General features: G+C 37.2%; 1 protein-coding gene and 1 pseudogene across 5 annotated transcripts in view; both read right to left on the minus strand.

The window, feature by feature from the left end:
• NEO1 (neogenin 1) overlaps positions 1 to 24199 on the minus strand; it is a 240607-nt gene that overhangs the window by 129154 nt on the left and 87254 nt on the right. For all 5 annotated transcript variants that reach the window (XM_037134533.2, XM_037134530.2, XM_037134529.2 and 2 more), the window contains exons 4-5: positions 23682 to 23835; positions 12967 to 13103 (exon numbers count right to left, since the gene is read on the minus strand). In XM_037134533.2, the coding sequence (XP_036990428.2) occupies positions 12967 to 13103; positions 23682 to 23835 (291 nt within the window). The remainder of the gene's footprint in view (positions 1 to 12966; positions 13104 to 23681; positions 23836 to 24199) is intronic.
• Positions 7882 to 7997, minus strand: LOC119041332 (uncharacterized; annotated as a pseudogene).

The following is a 24199-nucleotide window of genomic DNA, read 5'->3' on the forward strand; positions in this document are numbered from 1 at the left end:
CAAATAAATTCCCAGAAGTGGGATTGCTGGGTCAAAAGACACCCATTTTTAATTTTTTGAGTTATCTCCATACTGCTTTCCACAATAGTTGCACAAATCTGCATTCCCATCAACACTGCAAAAGAGTTCCCCTTTCTCAGCATCCTCACCAGCCCCTGTTTGTTGATTTATCAATGACAGCCATTCTGGCAGGTGTGTGGTGATACCTCCTTGTGGTTTTAATTTGCATTTCTCTGATGATTAGTTACATTGAACATCTTTTCATAGTCTATTGGCCATCTGTATGTCCTCTTTGGAGAAGTGTCTACTTAGGTCCTTTGCCTTCTTTTTAATTGGATTGTTGGTTTTTTCGGTGTTGAGTTTTATAAGTTTTTTATAAATGCTAGATAAATTAATTCCTATCAGATGTATTGGTGAATATGTTCTTCCATTCCATGGGTTGTATATTTATTTTGTTCATGGTTTCCTTCACTGTGCAAAATTTTTAGTTTGATGTAATCTCATTTGTTTTTTTTTCTTTACCTTGCCTTAGGAGATATAGCTGATAAAATACTGCTATGAGCAACGTTTAAGATTTTACTGCCTATTTTTTTCTAGAATTTTCATGGTTTGGGGTCTAATATTTAACTTTTTAATCCATTTTGCGCTTATTCTTGTGTGTGGTGTAAGAAGGTGGTCTAGTTTCATTTTTCTTCATGTGTCTGTCCAGTTTTCCCAACACAAGTTATTGAATAACGTATCTTTAGTCCCTTGTATGTGCCTGCTTCCTCTGTTGAATATTAACTGCTATAAAGGTAGAGGTTTATTCTGGGGCTCTCTATTCTGTTCCATTGATCTTTGTGTCTGTTTTTATGCAAATACCAGCTGATTTGATTACTATGACCTTATAATATAGTTTCATATTAGGTAGAGTGATTCCTCCAACTTTGTTCTTCTTTCTCAGGATCTCTGTTGCTATATGGGGCTTTTTGTGGTTCCATATACATTTTTGAAATATTCTAGTTTAGTGAAATACGTCATTAGAATCTTAATAGGAATTGCGCTGGATTTATAGATTGCTTTGGGCAGTATAGACATTTTAATGAGTACAGATGACATGATACTGTACATAGCCCCAAAGAGTCCACCAAGAACTAAAAAGTGAATTCAGTAAAGTACCAAGATACAAAATTAATACCCAGAAATCAGTTGTATTTTTACAGGCTAATAATGAACAGAAAGAAAAATTAAGAAAATAATCCCATTCACGATTGCTTCAAAAAGAATAAAATACCTAGGAATAAATCGAACCAAGGATGTATAAGACCTATGGAGAATTTCAAGACACTGAAGGAAGATATTGAAGAAGATACAGTAAGTGGAAGCACGTACCATGTTCATGGATAGGAAAAATTAACATCAAGAGAGCTATTTTAACAGACATAGGAATTACCTGGGGATAAGAGGATGGTTATGAAAAGCTTCACAGAGAGGTCACATGAACTAACTCTGATGGGCTATGAGGAAAAATTTAGCTGGGGGTGAGAGGATACAGGAGAAGAGAGCCATCAGATAGCACAGCATATTCAGGAGACTATATGCAGTTTGGTAAAGATGACTCCGTTTCCATCCCAGGTTCGGGTGGAACAGTGCCAACATTTATTTAATTAATTATTAAACCAAGTCACTTAACTGATAAAAGAAACTAAGACACAGCTATGTTAAATAACTTGGACCAGTTCACATAGCTAAGTGACAGAAATGAGACTAGGACCTAGGCATGCTTGGTCCAGAAACCACGCTTCTGAACTCACTTCTCTGTGGTGCCTCTACGGCAATGAAAAAGCTGACCTCGTATGAAGGGTGTGGTTGTTTTGTCCACATGATATAAGGAGTTTGCTTTCATCCTAAGCCAAGGCAACTGAGAGCTCTAATGAGGAGAGTAGAATAATGCAACTAATCGGGAAGTAAAGGGAAGTGAAATCATGAAGACGACCGGCAAACAGGGAAGATCAGTGTCTTAGTGCAGACAGAGACCAGATCAAGCAGAACAGATAGATGAGTACAAGCAGAATGACTATGTTTTAGACTGTGACCAGAGAAAGATGGTGAAATTTAAAACTGAGGCTGTAGATTTGTTATGAGTATTGACAAAGTCAAGGAGGTGGCCATTTTGGAATTTATCAATGTCGGCACAAAAAGACAAATGGAACATTTTAGTTTTGGGGGGTGGAGCAGTGATTTGTATCATAGACTTTTATGAATGTTTTAAGATAAAAGGAAAAATTCCCATTTAAAAAAACCTCATGACCCATTTTAAGTACTATCAACAAGCTGAGATGACAGGAAATACACGATGGGCTGTTTAATTCACGTCACAGCATGTGTAGAAATCCCAGGAGTTAGTGATAGAATGATAAATTTGAAATATTAAACAGATGAAGAATGAACTTGCAACCTTTTCTGCATTAACACTCACTATGGAATTTCCTGTAGTTGTAATTTCTTAAAAAATAACAAAAGTCAGACAGGGATGACTGACTATACATGTATAAATAACCATATGAATAAATATTTTATATTTTATCATATATAGGCATAGATATATAAAAGTTTCAACAATTTTTCATAAACTGCTTTCCCCATCAGAAAAAGAAGCAATACTTTCAGTTATGGGACAAGGTTCAAAATCAAATTTTCCAAAAATTTTTTGCACATGACTTTTCTGTAAACAAAAAAGACCTCACGTGACACAGATTAACAGTACAGCTTGAATCACTGTAACTACCGCCACCCCAATTAAGCAGCAGGACATTAACACACCAGAAGCCCTGCTGTGTAACATTCACTCACCCTCCCTGCTCTTGTCTAAAAGTAATTACTATCCTGATGTCTAAAACCACAGATAAGTTTTGTCTATTTTTAAACTTTATAAAAATGTAATCATATAGTATGTTTTTATGTGTGTGCCTGGCTTCTTTCTTTCAATAGAGTTTGTGAAACTTATCCATGTTGTTGAATTTAGCAGTGGTGCGTCAATTTTCATTGCTGATAAAATGTCACTGCATGATTAGAACACTATTTATGATGGACGTCCACTGTTGATGGATGTTTGAATTGTTTCCAGTTTTAATTTACTGTGAATAAAGCTGACAAGGCCATTATTGTGCACATTTTTGATACATACCTTTATACATTTCTAATAAGTGCACTACTAGAAAAGCAACCACTGTATAATACGATATGATGTGTGCAGTTTCAGTAGCTTTTGCCAAAAGGTATTTTGAAGTGTTACAGCCACACGCAGTTCTACGAGCAGCACGAGAGTCCCCAGTGCTCCTCGTCCTAACCAACCCTGAACCAATTACCCTCTTTAATTCTAGTCACTCTGGTAGAATACAGCGGGTATAATATTGTGGCTTTAATTTGCATTTTTCTGAAAACTAAAGATAACAATCACTGTTTTCAAGGGTTTAGTAGCCATCTGGTGGTCTGTGAGGTATGTGTTCAAGCCTTGCCCATTTTCTGTTGGTTTATCCGTCTTTGTTTACATTATAGATCAGCAGTAGTTCTTTACAGAATAAACATTAGGAGCTGAAACTTTTTCTGAAAAGGACCAGACAGTAAATATTTTAGGGTTTGTGGGCCATGTGGTCTCTGTCACAATTACTCAACTCCTCTGTTACAGAATGAAAACAGCCACAATCAACACATAAATGAGTGAAACTGTGTGTCAATAAAACTCTATGGACAATAAAATCTGAATTCACAAAGTTTTTAAATATCACTTGACATTATTATTTTGGTATTTTTCAACCATTTAAAACCATACGAACTATTTTTAGCTCACAGGCTGTACAAAAAGCAGGAAGTCAGGTAGATTTGGTCTGCAAGCTGTGCTTTGCTGACTCTTGGTCTAAACAAAACGCAGTCAAGTTACACATATGTAACTCTTGTCAAGGGGTTATCATTGTTGTTATTCTTTACCCAGAAGCAACTTTTGGCTTTGCTGAAACTCTGTTTCGAATATTTGTTTCCTATTTTATTAATTTTTGCTCTTGTCGTTAGTCCCTTTCTTTTATTTTCTTTGGGTTAAATTTGCTATTTTCTTTATTTTAGCTCTATGAGATGCATATTTAAACCACGGATTTTTTAGCCTTTCTTCTCTTCTAATATAGGTAGTTAAGGCTATAAATTTCCTCTAAGAATCCCATAAGTTTTGAAAGGTCATATTGCTAGTAGTTCAAACTGTTCTCTAATTATCATCATCATTTCTTTTCTGATTCAGGGGTTATTTCAAAGTGATCTCCAAATAAGGAGATCTGTAAGTTAGCTTTTCATTAAAGTACTTCTTTTGTAATTAGTTCCAATCTTAATTCCATGGTGGGTGGTCAAATCTATAGAATTTCAATTCTCTAAAACTTGTTAAAATCTGTTCTATGGTCAGTATATGGGGTATTTTTAGTAATTTTCATAGGCACTTATAAAAGATAGAATTTATTCATTTGTTTGGTGCAGTATCCTATAAGTCAATTAAGTTTATTAATTGTGCTGTGCAGTTTTTTTTGTATTATAATTGTGGTTTTATTTTGTTTGTATTTGACTTGGTCTATACATCCTATCTGTTAGTGAAATGTGCTATCTCTATCACTATGGTTGTGGGTTTGTTTGATCTAGTTCTGTAGCTCTATCAGATTAAGGTTTTCGTATTTTGAGATTATGTTCTGAGGTACACACATATTTACTGCCCTGGTAGAGTAATTCTCATGAACAGGAAATGCTCTGCTTTATCTCATCTTGCCTCTTCCTGGTAACTACACTAGATTTTTTCCAGTCAGTTTTGGCATGGTTTCTCTTTTTCCATCCTTTTAATTTCCAGATTTTCTGAATCTTTATATTTAAGGTATCGATTCCTTTTTCAATCTGACAATAATTGTCTTTAATCAGAGTAGTTTATTCCACTTATAATTACTGATATATTTGGGTTTAAATCTACCACCTCACTATTTGCATTCTATATTCTTTCCTTTCTTTTGAAGTATTTTTTTTATTTTTTTATTTTCCTCTATTATTTTGTTATAAATAGTTATAAATTCTTCTATTATTCTTTCAGGACTTCCCAGAGACCACAGGACACAACCCTGCCCTGCCTTATATTACCCTCAAACATAGGGTCGAACTCTTACCACTTTTCACATTTTAAGAACTTCAGAAGACTAACTCCATTAGCTTTCTCCTAACTTGTGCATTTGTGGTGTATTTTAATTATACTTTAAATTCAATATAGCATTATTTTATAGTCAATATTCATTTCAATTTACCCAAATTTTTAACATTTCCCTTGCCCCTCATTTTCTCTGCGTCAGTGAGCCTCCTTGAAAATGCTCTGCACTTGACAGGATCAGGGCCGTCGGTGTTGCACCTGACGATTTCTACACCTGAAGTTTTGTTTAACATGGTATTTTCCGGCCCCAAGGTGCAAAGTTATTCTCCTACATTTTCTTCTAGTAACTTTACAGTTTTATGCTTCAGATTTCAGTCAAGAATGAACCAAGTAGAGGTCAGTTATATGGTTATTATTACGCAGAATTCTATTTTTTTCTCTCCATTATAAGAAGCTACACTCCCCTATACCATTTACTAAACAATTAGCTCATTCCTCATTCCTTCCATTAGTCTGTGCCTCAGTTCTTGTGGCAACACAAGGATTTCTTTTATGGTTTAAAAATCATTGTGAATGTTTAATATGTGTGACTGTAGAGGACGAGCCCCCACTATTTTTATTTCCCACAGCTAACTCAGCTGTTCTTAGACCTTCTTTTTCCATATACATTTTAGGGGAAATTTTTCAAGTTCCTAAAAGAATCTATTAAAATCTTGATTAATTTATGTCAAATTTATACATTAGTTTGCAGGTAAGTGACAGTTATAATATTATATCAACCCAAGAGCATGTAATATCTTGCTGTTTATTTAAATTATCTTCTGTGTCCTCTACTAAAAACTTAATTGACAAAGGTCCCCTATATTCTTAGTAAGTTACATTTCTAGATATCTAATTTTTATATTTCTAGTTTAATATCTAGATCTAGTTTTTCTTATTGCGAATTTACGTATTTTATATTATTTTCTATTGATTATCACTGGTGCAGAGAAATATCTCTGATTTTGATAAATTTATCCTGTAAGGCAAACTGTTTTCTTTAAATTATATATTAGTTTGGTGATTTCAGGTAGGCCGTGAAATGATCTGTTGATAGAACAATTTTATCTCTTCTTCTAATTTCAAACTATTTTTTCTTTTTCTTTTCTTATAGTACTGGCAGAACTATGTTATTCAGTAGAGATAATTGTGGTAAGCTTAGACTTTTCTTTACCACACTTCGGAAATTCTACCATTTCTAAAGCATGGTAAAATTTCTAACAACTGTTGATTTATCTGTTTCTCTCAGCTGTTGTTTAGTTTTGCTTGATATATTTTAGGCTGCAAAGTTAGGAGCATATATGGCCACGTTGACTATACACTGTGTGTTATATCTTCTTGACTGTAATTCCTCTTATAAGTAAATATGCTCCTCCTTCTACTTTTGCCTTGTAGATGGCGACTTCAAAGTTCTTTTGCTTTGCCTAGTGCACCTTTCCCACCCTTTTATTTTAAATTTCTCTGTCTGAAACTACATATTAGGAGGGGTTTTTTTGTAATCCAATCTGCTGGTTTATTTTTGATGTTTAACCCATTTATATTGTTTTAATTATTGAGTGACTTCATCTTATTCGTCCTTTACTTTTACAGTAAACAGTATTTCCTTTTCCCCCACTTTGTGCTTTCAGTTGGATAAAGCTTTCTTCTGCTGTTTAAAAGTTGTATGTATGTTCTATCTTGTTCTATGGTGATTACCCTTAAGTTCTAAGCTTGTATTTGCCATCTTAATATTTATATCCATAGATATATAGATACTAGTATCTCTAGCTTTCTGCTAACAACATATATACTCTTGTCTACCCCCACTGCTTGGTTCTGTCAAAAATTTTAGTTCTGGGTTATCACTGCTGTTTTTTCTTTTCTTTGGTTCTTGCCTTTTGTTTTAAACAATAATAATGAACTTTCTCAAGTTACTACTAATGCACAAAAAACAACCACAAAAACTTCATGGCATAAAATCACCACCATTTGGTTATGCTCATAGGTCCAGTAGGTCAGGAATCAGGACACCGCACAGCAGGGATGGCCTGTCTCTGCCTCACAATGTCTAAGAAGACTTGAATGTTTCAGGGTGACTCAAAAAGATGAGAGCTGAAATCAACCGGAGACTTCTTCATTCCTATGTCTGATCCCTTAGTTAGATGACCTGAAAGCTGGATTCAGCCGGAGCTGTCTACCAAAGGACCTTCCAATGCAGCCTTTCCTTGTGGCCTGGGCTCTGCACAGCCATGCAGCTGAGAGGGAGATCCCAAGAGGAAGTGTCTGTCTGGAGAGCAGTAATTCCAAGATGACCAGGAGAAATCTGCATAGCTTTTAAAAGCCTAAGAAGTCATGTGACACCACTCTTCAAGTAGCTCCAAGCCCACTCAGGATCGAGGGCAAGGGATATAAACCTCACCACTCATTAGTAGACTGTCAAAGATTTGGGGGCTTTGTATTAAAACTTCCAAATCTCTTGTAGCATTTCCTGAATACAAGCATGTCTCTTCTTACTTATTAACTCCAAAAGGGTTTTCAGTGTGTAACCTTCTGAGGCCTTATATGATGAGAATTTTTATTATGCCTCACAGTTGATTATGTATAAATTCTATGTGGATTCAATATTTTTCCCCTTTAACACATATAAAAACATTGCTCCACTGTCCTCTTGAAGTCAGATTTCTAATAAGCACTAGGTGCAATCTAATTCTTTTTTTTTACACTGTCCTAGGATAGAATGGACCACCTCAGCAGCTTCTGAGGCCAAGACATTTCTATCACCACAATTACTTCAGCAATGGAATCTAATTCTTATTCCTTTGTAAGTGGTCTGCTTTTTTTTCACTGGAAGCTTTTAGAATGTTTTTTTGTCTTTGACATTATGTCACTATAAATGGGTCCAGTGGTGGGTTTCTCTTCCCCATATTTAACAGTCTTCGACCCTTTCAGTTTAAGGTCTTCCGCTAGTTTTCATTTTGAGAGATTTATCTTTATTATTTCTTCAAACATTTCCTCCTCCCTTTTTTATTCTCTCCTCTCGGATTCCTATTTATATGAATAGAAGCCCTTCTGCATCTAACTTTCATACCTCTTGCTTTTAATCTGTGTGTGCTCTCTTCATCAATTTAATGCTGCATTCTCAGGAGTGCTTCTCAGTGTCATCTTCCAGCTCATGAAGTTGCTCATCATGTATACCTTCGACTGTCATGCAGGCTCATGTATTTACTTTTACTACAGTTTTCATACCTAATATTTCTACTTGGTTCTATGTTTTTTGTTTTCTTGTTCTTGTGTTTTACTGCTTGTATCTTTCTTATCTCAAATATATTTATCATGCTTATTTTAACCTTGGTCAATCTTTTCCAATAATTCTCCATCGGATAGTATATTTAACGTAGTTGTCTTTCTTTGAAAGAAATTGTACTAGTCAGGTGACTAGTTTGGCTATAAATTAATGTTCTTCTAGAATACCAGCCACTGTGGTAATATGTATGGTCACCAGGCTCTACTTGTATCCCATCTGGTGAATTTAGGAAGAGAAGAGGAGGCCCAAAGTAAAGAGCTCCAGGATCTCAGAACTTCTGTTGTGAATTCCAATTGCAACTCTTAGGGAGAAGCAGCACTGGGGCACAGAAGTCTCCCAGGAGTTTGGAGGGAATGGGAAGAAGACGTACAAAGGTGATCCCCGAGGCGCAGTTAGGGCGCACTTGTTTACTTAATACTGTCAGAACCTCAGCGGACCTTTGAAATGAACATGCTGGTGAAAGGGCAGGAAAAGACAGTCTGAAGGCAGTATCAGCAACCAATAACAGATTAGCCTTCTTCCCATCTATTTTGTCACTGCTACCCCTGGCAGTCCTCAGTCCCAGGCTGCATCCACCACGCCCTACCCATTCATAAACACTCAGAGGTTCAAGACAACCTCAGTCTCCCTGCATTTCCCTCTCACTCCTCTGGTTTCCTCAGAGCTGATTGGAGGTGAGGGGATCAATGACTGGAACTAGCTTGACAGGAAGTGGAAACCAGCCTGCGAACTATTTTCTTCATCAAAGGTGTAAAAGTTTTGCTCTATTTTGACCACTTCTAATTCAGTGCAGAAATCTGAGGCAAGCAGATGAATTAAAAGTTTATATCTAATACAATATCTTACCACCAAAAAGTTACACCAGGGCATTCAGTTTAGAGAGTAATGATAAGTATTTCCTAATTCTATCATGGATACTCAACATCTCTAACTTCGTATCTTTGAAAACACACTTTATTTTTTCTAGCTTTTTATCAACCTTGGACTTATAAAACACTCTGTATAAACTTTTGGGAGAAATTTTTAAAAATCCTCTGTAGTTTTTTTGTTCACCATGACTTTTGACCCCTAAATGTCTTTAAGCACCACAATTCTCCAGTCTTAAGGATAAAAGACCATGTCAGACACTTTCAAAACACACATGTACAACTTTTAGCCTCAAGCAGATCTAAAACTATATTAGAGATAGAAGTTAGCAAATAGAATGCTGTTTCAACAGTGGGCAAGAAGTGAAAGAGCCTGACCTAAAGCCTTAGTTAGATATTCTTCCCAAGTGAGGCCAGGGAGGAAGAGAGTGGATGGACTTTGGTTGCTCCTATAGCAAGGATATCAAAAAAACTAATTCAAGCATAAATTTCACTAAGAAATACAATATCTAGAACTAGGAAGTAATGTTTTTGCTCTGTTCTGTAGTGGTAAGATGATAACAATTATTTTCAGTTCTGAGTACTGTATCGCACACTCTAGAGGTCAAAGTCTTTTTTTTAAATATGCTCATCCAAGGACATTTTTCCATTGCTTTTTGGACAAAGAGAGGAAAGACAGAGAGAGAAACACAGATGAGAGAAGCATTGACTGTTTGCCTCCTACGTGAGCCTGGACTGGGGATCATACGTGGGACCGGAGAACGAACCTGCAACCTTTTGGGACGACACTCCAACCCACGGAGCCACACTGTCCAGGGCTGGAGGTCCAGATCTTTTACATTTCTCCCAATATCATGATTGGGGAAAATGGTATCTATTAAATTTGTGTTTTTCTGACTACTAGCAAGGTTGACTAGCAACTTATGAAGAAATGCCAATAAGTAATAAATGCCTGTTTGTATTCTTTATCAATTTTCCTTAGGTTTTTTTTTTCAAATCTGTTTCTGAAAGGTCTCTGAATTTTATTTAATTTATTTAATTTTCATCCTCACCGGAGGACATGCTTACTGATAGTATAGAAAGGGGAAGGGAAGGAGAAAGAGGGAGAGAAACACCAATGTGAGAGAGGAACACTGATCTGTTGCCTCTTGCATGTGTCTTGACAGGGGACCAAACCTGCAACCTAGGCATGTGCCCTGACCAGGAATTGAACCTGCAACATTCTGGTTTACGGGACGATGATCCAACCAACTGGGCCACTCTAGCCATGGCAAAACTCTGCATTTTAAAGATCCTGTCCCTCTCTCAGCTCTGTGTTACAAATATTTTCTCCCCATCCAACATCTGCATTTAGCCTTTACTTAAAAGATTGTTTCTATATATATTTTTTAATGGGTACTTTGTCAAAATTCTTGTTTTTGCTTGACATGCTATTTTGTTTTTCCTAAGATAGTCCCTCTCATCAGAGATAATAAATACTCTTTTACTCTTTTATTCTTCACTTTTTCACACATAGACCTTTGGTTTAAAGTAGAGATCTAACTTTATTTTCTTCTACTTGAAAATCTATTGTACCAATACTCTTTGGTAAATAAGACACCCCCCCCTATGAACTGAATTATCATTTTGATACTATTTGCAATTTCCATAATTAGTATAACAGCTGTATTTTATTCTTTTCTACTGTCTATTCATGGGCCAGTACTGTGCTGTCTTCATTACGGAAGGCTTGTTGTAATTGCTAATATTTCCCTCTTACTCCTTTTTCAGTTTTCTAGAATGTGACTGCTTAAGGGCACATTCTCTAGGCACAGATAACAAAATGGAACTGGGTATAAACTGTAAGAGGTATGTATTATAACTAAAAAACATAGTTAATTCAGTTAATAGGCAGAGTTTCAATTAAACTCCATACAATGTAGAAAAATGAAAGAGTAGAAAATAATCATATGGACAAATACAACTGACATGTATGGCAGACACTATGCCTCTCATTTGAGGCCAATGACAAGGTACTTTACATTGAGTGAAACTGAGGCACAGGTAGAAAAATGGGAGAGAGTGCTAACCCAAGACTCTGATTTTTGGAAAAAAACAAAATGAGAAAACATCCACTAATGGAGGTACAGAGACCAAACAAGATCAAGTTCACTAATATTTTATCTGTCCAACCCCATCCACATAGAGGTAAAGTAATACACTGGTCATTTTATAGCTGCTCACAGCCAACCCTCTGTCTAGCCGAGAATGATGGTTGAGCTAGCTCACTGAGGTAAGTGTTAACGTGAACTCCAAGGCCTACGCTTTCAATGTTCAGAGATTATGAATCCATCTACAAACGGCAATTGAGAATACGAACATTCTATTGCCTTCCCCAGTACAGAAGTCCCAAACATTCTGCTCCTCAGTTTTTTAAATATTCACCCAAGAATATGTTTATTGATTTTAGAGACAGAGAGGAAGGGAGGGAAAGAAGAAGGAAGGGATCAGGGAAAGAGAAAGACAGAATGGTTGGTTGCCTCCTGCTTGTACCCTGACCAGGGGCCAAACTCACATCCTAGCTAGGTGCCATGACTGAGAATTGAGCCCGCAGCCTTTTTGTGTACGGGATAATGCTCCAACCAACTGAGCCACCTGGCCGGGGTTGCTCCTCAATCCTTAGGCAAAACACATTTGAGTCCTCTGGTAACCATTTGAGTAAGAATGTGTCGACTCTACCTCCCACTCTAAAACCTATAAAATGTACCAAGAGAAATACTTCTGTATAAAATGTGAAACAACCCCAAATCATAGATCAGGAAGTAGTCTACCAAGACAATTTGGGACAAGTTGAGGATAAATATCATCAGTCGATAAATACCTCTACATATCCAAGCACTGTTGGATTTCCCTGAAAGTAATGGCGGTCTTAAAGGTTTTTATTTAAAACAAAGATAAAAGAGGGTGCAGACAAATCATAGGAGAGAGAGTATATCTGCATACAGAGGAAAGGCAAGGGAAATGGGATAAAGAGTTTATATGCGTATGCCACGCTCATTTTCCATGACTCCTAAATCAGAGAGCCTGTAAGGGAAGATGCTGCGAGGCTCGGCATTGGCTAAACAGAAAGAAACCAATCATCAAACAGATGACCACGTACACTGAGAGCCACACTGCACTCCTTGTCCTGGGTGAGCTACTCACTTGAACGGAGGGAATACCAATGCCTAAGAAATTCATGGTTCTGGGTCAGAAAACAGAGGTCTTTGTGAGGAAACGCTGTGAGGCGAGACAGTGTACTGAAGTGCACGGATGCCCGCACTACGACTACACATGATAACGGTAACTTCAAGCTCTTACCATATTCTGGTCATTATTCTGGGAGTTTTACAAATATTAACTTTTACTCCTCAAAAACAAGGTTAAGTACTCTTAATATCTCCATTTAACAGTTGAGAAAAATGAAGCTCAGAGAAGTAAATTTCCTAGTTATACAGCTAATGAATACGAGACCCAGAATGTGAAACCAAGCAGTCTGGTTTAAAGCTCAGGTTTTTAATTATTATGCTGTATTGCTTCTTCCATGTTAATGTTAAAAAACTGGCAAACCCATAAAGTACACAGGATTTTTATTTAAACAGGAAATACTGACATACCTTGTACTGTAAGCTCTGCTTGAGCTTCAATTGTCTCATTTCCATTATCAGCTATACAAGAGTAAGTCCCAGCATCATCCTCAGTGACATCGCTGATCTCCAGACAACCACCTGCCAGCAATACCAATCTTTCAGAGCTGCATATAAAAATATTGATACATTTCAGAACTAGGGAAATAATACCTGAGAAATTCTCCACATAAAACGGAAAACACCTAAGCAGTACTATTATTTTATATGGCTTTAGATGGACAAAGCCTACATAAAATTATCAGAATTTAGTCCAATTTGCTTTCCTCATATTTTTCATGTACAAATGTCACAAATACAAATCAAAATGTTATAAGGAATCATCTCTGGCATTTCTAATTATTCCAAAGGGGTATCACTTTTGTGACCAATTCCACAGCCCATCTCTGTGTCCCTGCTGTGCCCAGCATTTTTGTTTTGCAAATCATGTGATTTTAAAGTCTGGAATCAGTCTGAGAGTCACTCCACCACAACAGCTATGCCACAATGAGATGACTAACAGGGCAAAATATCAGATCAGAAATAGTAAGCTGGAGGTCACAGCGCCTGCTGAAAGTTTCCTATGGTGGCTTGGCCAGGAAAGGGGAGAAAGAGGAAGGGAAGGGGGAGAGAGGGGCCGCTGCCAGAGAGCAGTTCCTCGGGTGTGGTGGCTGCGCATGAACCAGCCACCACGGTGCCATTATCAACAGGAACTCCGATCATTTCCAACCCAACTCTACCATGTGATCTGTAACACTGAGGGAGAAATTACAAATCAATACTGTGATCAAATTTTTATAAAGTGAACTAGTTTAGCTCATTTGAAGAGACTGGAGAGTTTCAATTTTAATTTTGAGGTTCTACATCTAAACTGGTTTTCACATGGGCAGATTTTTCTCTGAGATATTAATAGTGTTACATTTTCTGTCTATATCTATGCTCAACAGAAATATTCTGATCATTTGGCTTGTCATATAGAATTCCTGATAGGAAAAAATAAGAGGAAATGACTATCTAGTCTATGCCACATTTAGAATTCTCATCCTAAGTAAAGAGCTATTCTGGCTTCAGTTTCGGTACACTGTGAGCTTGGGTAGTATTCCTGAATCTGATAGACAAGATTAAGTTCTGGACCAAAGAAAGAGAAAAACCAGAGTCGGGTTTGGTAACTTCTTGAAGAAATACCCTGCAAGGTCATTGCTAAACCTTATTAAGTGGCCTTCCCATTCAAAGTATCTCAGTTATGCCCTCAGATCCCAACTTTATGGGATAGAGCAGAGAAGCAAGACAATTTATAATGGGATAGAGCAAGAATGACTGGGGTAAAATAGATAAGACCAAATAAGATAAAATTACAACATTAAATACTATGTTTCACCCTCGGACAAAATCACTACCAGGCTTCAGAAACAGAAAGCCACAATCGCACGTGGGAAACTGGCAGTACCTCATCTGAAACGTAAGTTGGGACAGTACTTTTGAAATCAAGATACAGGAATGATATCTAATAATTACACTAAAAATATTGCTACTACTTGTTTTGTCTCATATTTGCCACAACTGAGTGCCAGAAGAACAGAAGTCAATCACTCTGGAGTTGATTTTACTATCCTTAAGTGAAAGCTGACAGGAAGAATATCTTCAACTTGCTCACAAAACTGTATGATGGCTTACTGTAAAATGGCATGCAAGCCTCTACAATTCCAAATTTCAAAGATGCAGGCAAAAGAAACAGTATGTGAAAAAGTATGTACAGTCAGTGGACTCCAGCTGAGCAAGGATGAACAGAAGGAGCATGGCTGTGTGGGCGTGTCCCTGAGTAGCTAGGGTCAGTCCAGGGAAGCTTGGTATGCTAAGGAGACCTGTATTTTTGACAAAGGTGGAAGGCTTTTAAGCAGATGAGTAACATGGTCAGATTCAGTGAAGAAAGAAGTGGGGAAAAGACTACAAGCAGGAAGTTTGGTTGTAAAATTATTGTAATGGTCCAGAATTAAAAAGAAAGAGGTGAACTACGGCAGTAACGACAGGGAACTAGAAGGCAAAAGTACTGGCCACTCTTTACAAAGGTTGGATGACGAATGTAAGGAGAGGGATTTATTAGTGCAGTGAACACATTTATGGACGTGCCTGTATGTGTCAGGTAGCAGCAAGGAATGCAGCAGTGAACGAACACGCAATCGGTGCTGTTGCACAACTTAGTGCGAAAGACAGACATAAAAGTTGGTAATTCCACAAAGCAGAATATCAGAAGAACCTGCCAGGAAATTAGAATCAAGTTTTTCCTGACCAAAGTAACCCTTTAGCCCTGAGATCTAACAAAAAAGGAGGAACTCACATAATGACAGGAAAAAAATATTTCAAAAAGAAGACTATCTCATGCAAAGGAACTGGGGCAGAAAAAGTCAAACTGCATTTGGGGATCTGAAAATAACCAGCGTGCCAGGTGTGAGATAGAAAAAGAGAAAAATGAGGATGGAGCAGTCCACCCATGGCTTTGAAAGCCATTTTAAAAATTCTGAGTCCTTAACCTAAAAACAGTGAAAATCCATGACACATTTTAAAAAATGGCTGGGGGTTTTCAGTGATGCAGTGAGGGGTGAGCACTGAAAAGACTGGCCCGGCAGGAGTGCAAAGGTGCATCTGGAATGAGGTCAGAGTTATACGCGGGAAGAAAAGTGAGAAGGCAACTGTAGTAACTGTGGGGACACTTGGCAGTCAGTGGCTTGGAAGGAGGTAAAATGACAGATCTTGTAGACAGATGGACTAAATAGAGAAGTTGAGGAGGAAATACGTATCAAAGAAGACTCAAGTGTGGTAATAAGTGTAAAGGGAGAAGCAAAAGGAAAACTGCTTGTTAATTTTAGGGTTTTTGTGTGTCATTGAGTGGTAGAAAGGCATCCCCCTTAGAGGCAAAAGAGCAGGAGCCAATGGAGAGGGAAAATTTTGGGGAAAAAAAATCATAGCCCTGGCTGGTGTGGCTCAATGGACTGAGCACAGGCCTGTGAAGCAAAGAGTTGTCAGTTCGATTCCCAGTCAGGGCACATGCCTGGGTTGCAGGCCAGGTCTCCAGTGTGGGGTGCATGAGAGGCAGTCACACATTAATGTTTCTCCCCCTCTCTTTCTCCTTCACTTCCTCATTCTCTAAAAATAAATGAAATCTTAAAAAAATAAAATTAAAAAAGAAGAATAAATCATAAAAGTGCTGGACAGGAAGGACACTAGTAAGACCTAGCGCACAAAAGGACTTCTTAGACACTCTAAAACGGCAGGATACGAAGAGTATGAGACGTGTCCGGAAAGCATCCAGGCATGTAATATGAAAAATAGAGACATTTATTGAAGAAGATATGACACAAGAAACACTGTACATAGGACAGTGACTCCCCAGTCCCCTTCAAAGTTATGACCTTTGTGAGGAAGTCTGGTTCACTGGTAGCAGTTTGAATCAAATCATTAGCAACTGCAGCACAATGTTCCTTCTGCTCTTGGTAGCGGAAGCCACGGCACTAATTTTGCCACAACACGTTTCATGCCGAGATCCTGTATTAAAATCTCGGACACAGTCGTGTTTGAAACCCCCACATCAGCTTCTGGTTCTCGTACTTTCAGTTGGCGACATTTGTTGATTGCAGCCTGTGCATGTTCAACATTCTCAGGTGCTCTGCTTCTTGCAGGCCTTCCAGAACGTGGCTCACTTTCAACAGACTCTTGACCATCTTTGTAGGGCTTGCACCACACTTTTATTTGCAATGCACTTGTTGGCTGCATTGTCTCCAAGAGCCTTCTGAATCATATGAATTGTTCCCGTGGAGGAATGTTCAAACTTAATGCAAAATTTGATGCAGATGCATTGCTCCACTTGCTCAGTCATACTGAATGTGATGACCACACAGCACACATGCTCACTCATCAGTGTCTACTGCCCCCACTGACTAGTACCATGAAGTCATCATTGTTCACACATGCACATTCCAGTCCATTCCCCTTGGCTGCCAGGTTACACTGATGTTGTACAAACCGTTCTCGTTATAGTAACAGTGGTTGGACTTCTTCCACACAGACATTGTTGTCATATACTCTCTAGTACAAATTTATTGTCATTTTTTTCTTTAAACTTTTTATTTTGAGGTAACTATGGATTCATACACAGTTCTAAGAAATAATACAGAGAGATACCATGTGCCCTTTACCCAGTTTCCGCCAGTGGTAACATCTTATAAATCTGTAGCTCAGTATGTCAACCAGGACACTGACATTTCCATCACCACTACCTCATACTGCACTTTTATATCCTTACCTACTCCCCTGCCACTCCCACCTCCTGATTAACCCCTGGCAGCCACTAATCTGTCCATTTCAATAATTTTCAGTCATTTCAAAAAGAATGTTACGGAAATAGAATCACACAATATGTAACCTTTGAAGACTGGCTTTTTTTTACTAAGCGTAATTCTATGAAGATTCACCCAAGCTCCTGCACAGATTAGTAGTTCATTCCTTTTATTGCCTTGCAGTAATTTTACACTATGGAGATACCACAGTTTGTGTAACCATTCACTTAATGTAGGACATCAGGGTGGTTTCCGGTTTGGGTGCTATTATGAAGAAAATTATTGTAAATATACACGGCCAGGTTTCTGTGTGAATGTAAGTTCATTTCTATGGCATAAAAGCTGAAGAGTGTAAATGTCAGGTCACATGGTAGTTGCACACAGTCTGTTTTCAGAAACTGCCCAGCAGGTTTTCAGAGTGGCTGTACCATTTCACATTCGCATCAGCATTGTCAGTGATCCAGCTCCTCTGAAGCCTCGGCATTGTTTGGTGTTACCTTCCTTTAATTATTATTATTTTATTTATTTATTTTTAGAGAGGGGGAAAGGAGGAAGAATGAGAGGGAGAGACACATCAGTGTGTGGTTGCCTCCTGCATGCCCCCTACTGGGGACCTGACCCAGGCATGTGCCCTGACTGGGAATCAAACTGGAGACCCGTTGGTTTGCAGGCTGGCGCTCAGTCCACTGAGCCACACCAGACTGGGCAGGTGTTATCATTTTAAAAAATTTTTTAGTGATACTGATATGTATGTAGTGCTATCTCATTGTGGATGTAATATGCATTTCTCTAAGGGTTAATAAATATAAAGCGACTCTTCTTGTGCTTATTTGCTATCTATGCATCTTTGTTGGTGAAACATCTATTCATGCCTTTGTCCATGGTCTAACTGGATTATATGCTTTTTTAATGTTAAATTTTGAGGTATCCCTTACACATTTTTTATTTTTAGAGTATACTAACATTTTAATAATCATGAATAGTATGATTATATGTGATATTTACATTCATTTTTGTTTTTTCTTTTTTTCCCATTTTTTCTATTTTTCTGTTTGTGGTATTATGAAGGTCCCATTTTCCCCACTTTGCCCCCTTCCAGCCACCCTGCCTCCCACTTCCATGGTCAATCCTCATACCACTGTCCACATGTCTTTCATGTGTATTCTGTGACTAATCCCTCACCTTCTTCCAATCAATCCCACCTACCCTATTGCCTCTTACAGATGTTAGTCTATTCCCTGATTCCACACCTCTGGTTCTATTTTGCTCACTATTTTGTTCACTACATTCCTCTTATAAGTGAGATCAAATGATATTTGTCTTTCATTTATTATGCTAAATGAAATACTTAGCATACTTATACTTATGCTAAGTATTTCACTTAGCATAATAGTTTCCAGTTCCATTCATACTGCTGCAAAAGGCAGGAATTCCTTCTTTTTCTGCTGCATAGTATTCCATTAAAACTGTAAATGTACCAGTTTTTTGATCCACTCATTTACTGATGGGAACTTGGACTGTTTCCAAATCTTGCTGATTGTAAATAGCACTGCTATGAACACTGGGGTGTATAAATTTTTTTGAATTGGTGTTTCATGATTCTGAGGGTATATTCCTAGCAGTGGAATCATTGGATCAAAAGTCAGTTTGATTTTTAATTTTTTGAGGAAACCCATACTGTTTTCCACAGTGGGTGCACCAGTCTGCATTCCCACCAACAGTGCATTAGGGTTCCCTTTTCTCCACATCCTGTCCAACACTTGTTTGTTGATTTACTAAATGATAGTTATTTTGGCAGGTGTGAGGTGATATCTCATTGTGGTTTTAATTTGCATTTCTCTGATAGCTAGTGATGCTGAACATCTTTTCATGTACTAGTCCTTTGTTCCAGATGTTTGCAAATATTTTCTCTCACTCTGTAGCTTATCTTTTCATCCTTATAATTGTTTCTTCCACAGAGAGAAGTTTTTAATTTTAATGAAATTCAATTTTCAAATCTCCCTTTTATGGATTGTATTTTGGTGTCAAATCTTAAGAACTTTACATAGCCCTAGATCCTGATTTCCTATGTTTCTTTCCTAAAACTTCATTTTCCTTTAGTTCCATAATCCATTTGGAGTTAATTTTTTACATAAATATGAGACTTAAGGTTCAGGTTTGGTTTTTTTGCCTATGGATGGGTGTGGTGTCCAACTGCTCCAGTACTATTTGTTTAAAAGGCAATCCTTCTTCCACTGAATTGCTTTTGCATCTGTCAAAATTCAGTTGTGCCTTTTTATGTGGGTCTACATCTGGATTCCCTGTTTTGTTCCACTGATATATGTGTCTCTCCATTAATGCTTCAGTCTTAATTACTATAGCTATACAGTAAGTCTTAAAATCAGGTAGACTGAGTCTTCCCACCTAAAAAAATCATTTTAACTATTCTAGTTCCTTTACTTTTCCATATAAATGTTAGAATAATCTTGTCTACATATACATAAAATCTTGTTGGGATTTTAACAGGAATTGGGCTAATCTGTATATCAGCTGGAAGAGAACTGACACCTTAACTATGCTGAGTTTTACAATCCAGATGTTTGGATGGTAAATGGACACAATATGTCTCTCCATTTATTTAGATCTTCATGATTTCTCTCATTAGCATTTTTTTAGCTTTCAGCATACAAGCTTAACAGGTTTTGTTAGATTTAAACAAATAATATTTCAACATTTTTGTGAGTGAATGTAATTTCAGGGTTCACATATTCATTGCTAACATCTAAAAATACAACTGACTTTTATCTTCCAAACTTGCTGAACTCATGTCTTAGTTCTAGTTTTTTATGAATTCCTTAGGATTTTCTATTTAGACAAACATACCATCTGCAAATAGAAAATGTTTTATTTCATCCTTTCTGATCTATATGCCTTTTCTTTTACTTGCCTTATTGAACCGACTAGAACTTTTGTACTATGATAGTAAAGTGATTTAACTGATTCCTCATCTTAAAGGGAAAGTACTGTCTTCTCACCATTAAGCATAATATTGGCTGTAGATTTTTTTAGACATTCTTAATTATTTTTCTGAGAGTTGTTTAAAATAACGAGTGCTAAATTTTGTCAAATGCTTTTTCTCCACTAATAAATTTTGGTCCCATGGGTTTTTTCCTTCAATTTGTTAAAATGGTGGATCACATTAATTTTGGAACACTAAGGCAGCCTTGCGGCCCTGGAATAAACCTCACTTGGTCAATATATATATGACTTTTTACACATTGATGAATTCTATTTGCTGTATTATAAGATTGTTTATGTCTCTATTTATATATTGGGTTGGCCAAAGAGTTTGCTTTTTTCTGTAAGACGGCTCTAGCAGCATTTAGTTGCCTTAAACTTCATTTGAAACAATTTTTTAGATTGCATTGTGGCAGCTGTCATATCAGTGTGTTTAAAAAATAACTTACTGACTTCTGGTCACCACAGAGGCATAGGGAAACACAGCTCACCTCTCTGTACAACCACAGCAAAAATTACAACTAGACTACAAAACAAATATCACCCAAAACATCAGAAAATCAAGCTGTATGGAAGTCAGATAACCAAGGAATTAAAGAAGCCATATTCACCCAGGTGGGTAGAAGGGGCAGAGACCTGCGGAGTCACTCAGAGAGGCACAGAGCTATGGAAGGGGCAGTCCCACACCCCAGTGTAGTGGGTAAAAATCAGGAGGGATACCTTGGGAGCACAAGATCCCATCCACACACCAGACCACTCTGCCCAGGGTTTTACAATAGTTCATCCACTAAGACAGGGAGTCATAGCAGCTCTTCCTAATACATAGAAACAAACACAGAGAGGCTGCCAAAATGAGGAGACGAAGAAACATGGCCCAAATGAAAGAACAGATCAAAACTCCAGAAAAAGAACTAAACAAAATGGAGATAAGCTATCTATCAGATGCTGAGTTTGAAACACTGGTTATTAGGACACTCAAGGACCACACCGGATACATCAACAGCATAAAAATATCAGAAATGAAAGTTACATTAAGAGAAATAAAGAAAAATTTACATAGAAACAACAACGGACTGGATGAAGCCAAGAATCAAATAAATGATTTAGAACATAAGGAAAAAAAAAACATTCAATCAGAACAGGAAGAAGAAAAAGGAATTTAAAAAAATGAGGACAGACTAAACCTCTGTCCTGGGACATCTCCAGACATACCAACATCTGAATCACAGTGGTGCTAGAAGGAGAAGAGGAAAAGCAAGAAACTGAAAACTTACTTGACAAAGTAATGAAAGAAAACTGCCCTAATTTGAAAAAACAAATATAGATCCAAGTCCAGGGAGCATAGAGAATTTCCAACAAGATGGACCCAAAGAGGACCATACCAAGGCACATCAAATTAATATGCCAAAGGTTAAAGGTAAAGAGAGGATCTTAAAAGCAACAAGAGACAAGCAGAGAGTTACCTACAAAGGAGTTCCCATAAGACTGTCAGCTGATTTCTCAAAAGAAACTTTGTAGGCTAGAAGAAACTGACAAGAAGTATTCAAAGTGATGAAAATAAGGACCTACAACCCAAATTACTCTACCTAGCAAAGCTGTAATTTAGCATTGAAGGGCAGGTAAAATGTTTCCAAGACAAGAAAAAACTGAAGGAGTTCATCGTCACCAAGCCATTATTATATAAAATGTTAAAGGAACTTATTTTAAGAAAAAGAAGATCAAAACCATAAATGTTAAAATGGCAAAAAATTCATAATTATCAACTGAATCTAAAAACAAACTAAGCATACAAGCAGAACAGAAACAGAACAACAGATATGGAGACCATTTGGAGGGTTATAGTTGGGAGGAGAAGAGGAGTAGGGAAAAAAAAGTGCAGTGGTTAAGAAGCATAAATGGTAGGTACAAAAGAGACAGGGGGAGGTTAAGAATAGTGTAGGAAATGGAGTAGCCAAGGAACTTATATGCATAACCCACGGACATGAACTAAGTGGAGGGATTGCCAAAGGGAATGGGGCATAACAGGTGGAGGGGAGCAAAGAAGGAATAGTTGGGACAACTCTAATAGCATAATCAATAAAATATATTTTTAAAATAACAAAATAAAAATTAAAAACTTATCAAAACTGATGAATTTCTATGTATCCAACTTAATATTGAAGATGAAAGAAAATATATAACATTTTTGGCATATTATGCTTTATTATTTCAAAGGAAGGTAAAAACACAATGAACACCAAAAAAAGATTTGTGCAATGTATGGAAAAGGTGTTGTGACTAATAGAACATGTCAAAAGTGGTTTGCAAAGTTTCATGCTGGAGATTTCTCACTGGACGATGCTCCATGGTAGGATGGACCAGTTGAAGTGGACAGCAGTCAAATGCAGAAATTAACTAGAACACTTAAATGTTATACCACATGGGAGACAGCAGAAAGAAAATATCTAAATCAATAAAGTTACCGGTGAAAATGAAAACTGTGTCTTTTATTTAAGAAAATATACATACAGACTTTTTGGCCAACCCAATATTTATCTGTAGTTTTCCTTTTATGTACTATCTTTGTCTAGTTTTGGTACTAATTTTAATTCCTCCTTTTCTGTTTTCTGGAGAGACTGTATAGAATATCTGTTAAATATTCTTTAAACAGGTAGAATTCTCCAGTGAAACTATCTGGGCCTGAAGACTTCTTTTCTGGGAGTTTTAAAATTACAAATTCATTCTCCCAAACAGGTAAAGGGTTATTTGGGTTATTTATTTCATGTTGGACTAGACAATAGTAATTTGTTTTTCTTGAGGAAGTCGTTTACCTTGTTTACATTGTCAAGTTTGCACGTGTACATTTACTAACAGTATTTCCTAACCATCCTTTGGTGTCTGCAGGGTCTGCAGTGGCATCCTCTGTTTTATTCCTAATACGGATCATTTGTGTTTTCTCTCTTCCAGTTTACTGATTCTTTCTTCCATCCTATTTAGTCTGATGCTGAGCCCATCCACTGAGGGGTTTTTTTTTTTAATTCTCCAGCTTCAAAATTTGCCAAAGGTTTTTCTTTAAATCTCCCATTTCTTTTAGAAGACATTTCTTTTTCCTTTGCAGAGATATTCCATGTTTTCACTTGTTTCCAATGTGTTCATTATTGCTCACTGGAGCATTTTTATGATGAGTGCTACAAAAGCTCTGCCAGATAATTCTAAAACCTGTCATCTCAATGCTAGTATTAATTGGTTGTCTTTTCTCACTTGAGATTTCCTAGTTCTTTGTATGATGAGTGATTTTTCTATTGAAACCTGGATATTTGGGGGTATTAATCAACAGTCCCAAACAGGATAAGACCAAGCCTCAAGCTATTGCTGAAAAGGGTTTTAGGCAGACATTACCTTTCTGTGCCAAGCGCCTCCCCATTTTTCATCCATCTAATGGTTGGAAGAGGAAGTCCCGCAGCCACACAGGGCAGCACTGCACTCTGACCGACAACTCTGACTAGGGAAGAAGGTTGTTTCAAAAATACCACATCTGATGTGACCCCAGGATCTAAAAAAAGAGATGAATAAAAAACAATAATTAAGAAAGCACTTTTCCAATTTAATAATAAGGAATGGCAAATTCCTATTCATTCTGTATGGCTTTGCATTTAAAATATTTTAAGCAAAGGTGACACAAGGAAATTCCATTTAAATGAGCCAACATTTCTTAAATAACTTCTGTGTGTGAAACAGTGTGCTAGGTTCTCTTACACATCTTTCAAGATGTGTAAGTTATAGCTGCTGCCTTCACGGTACTTACTAGTCAACTGAGGGAGGTCTGACATGAATCCCTTTTACTTTAAAAAACAGGAAAAAGTAAACACCTCCTGACTGGTACAAAGAGAGAAAGACTGCGCAAGTTCCGAATCCTT

This window comes from Artibeus jamaicensis, unplaced genomic scaffold (assembly GCF_021234435.1).
Source record: "Artibeus jamaicensis isolate MK-2021 breed Jamaican fruit bat unplaced genomic scaffold, CSHL_Jam_final scaffold_286, whole genome shotgun sequence".
Classification (NCBI taxonomy): domain Eukaryota; kingdom Metazoa; phylum Chordata; class Mammalia; order Chiroptera; family Phyllostomidae; genus Artibeus; species Artibeus jamaicensis.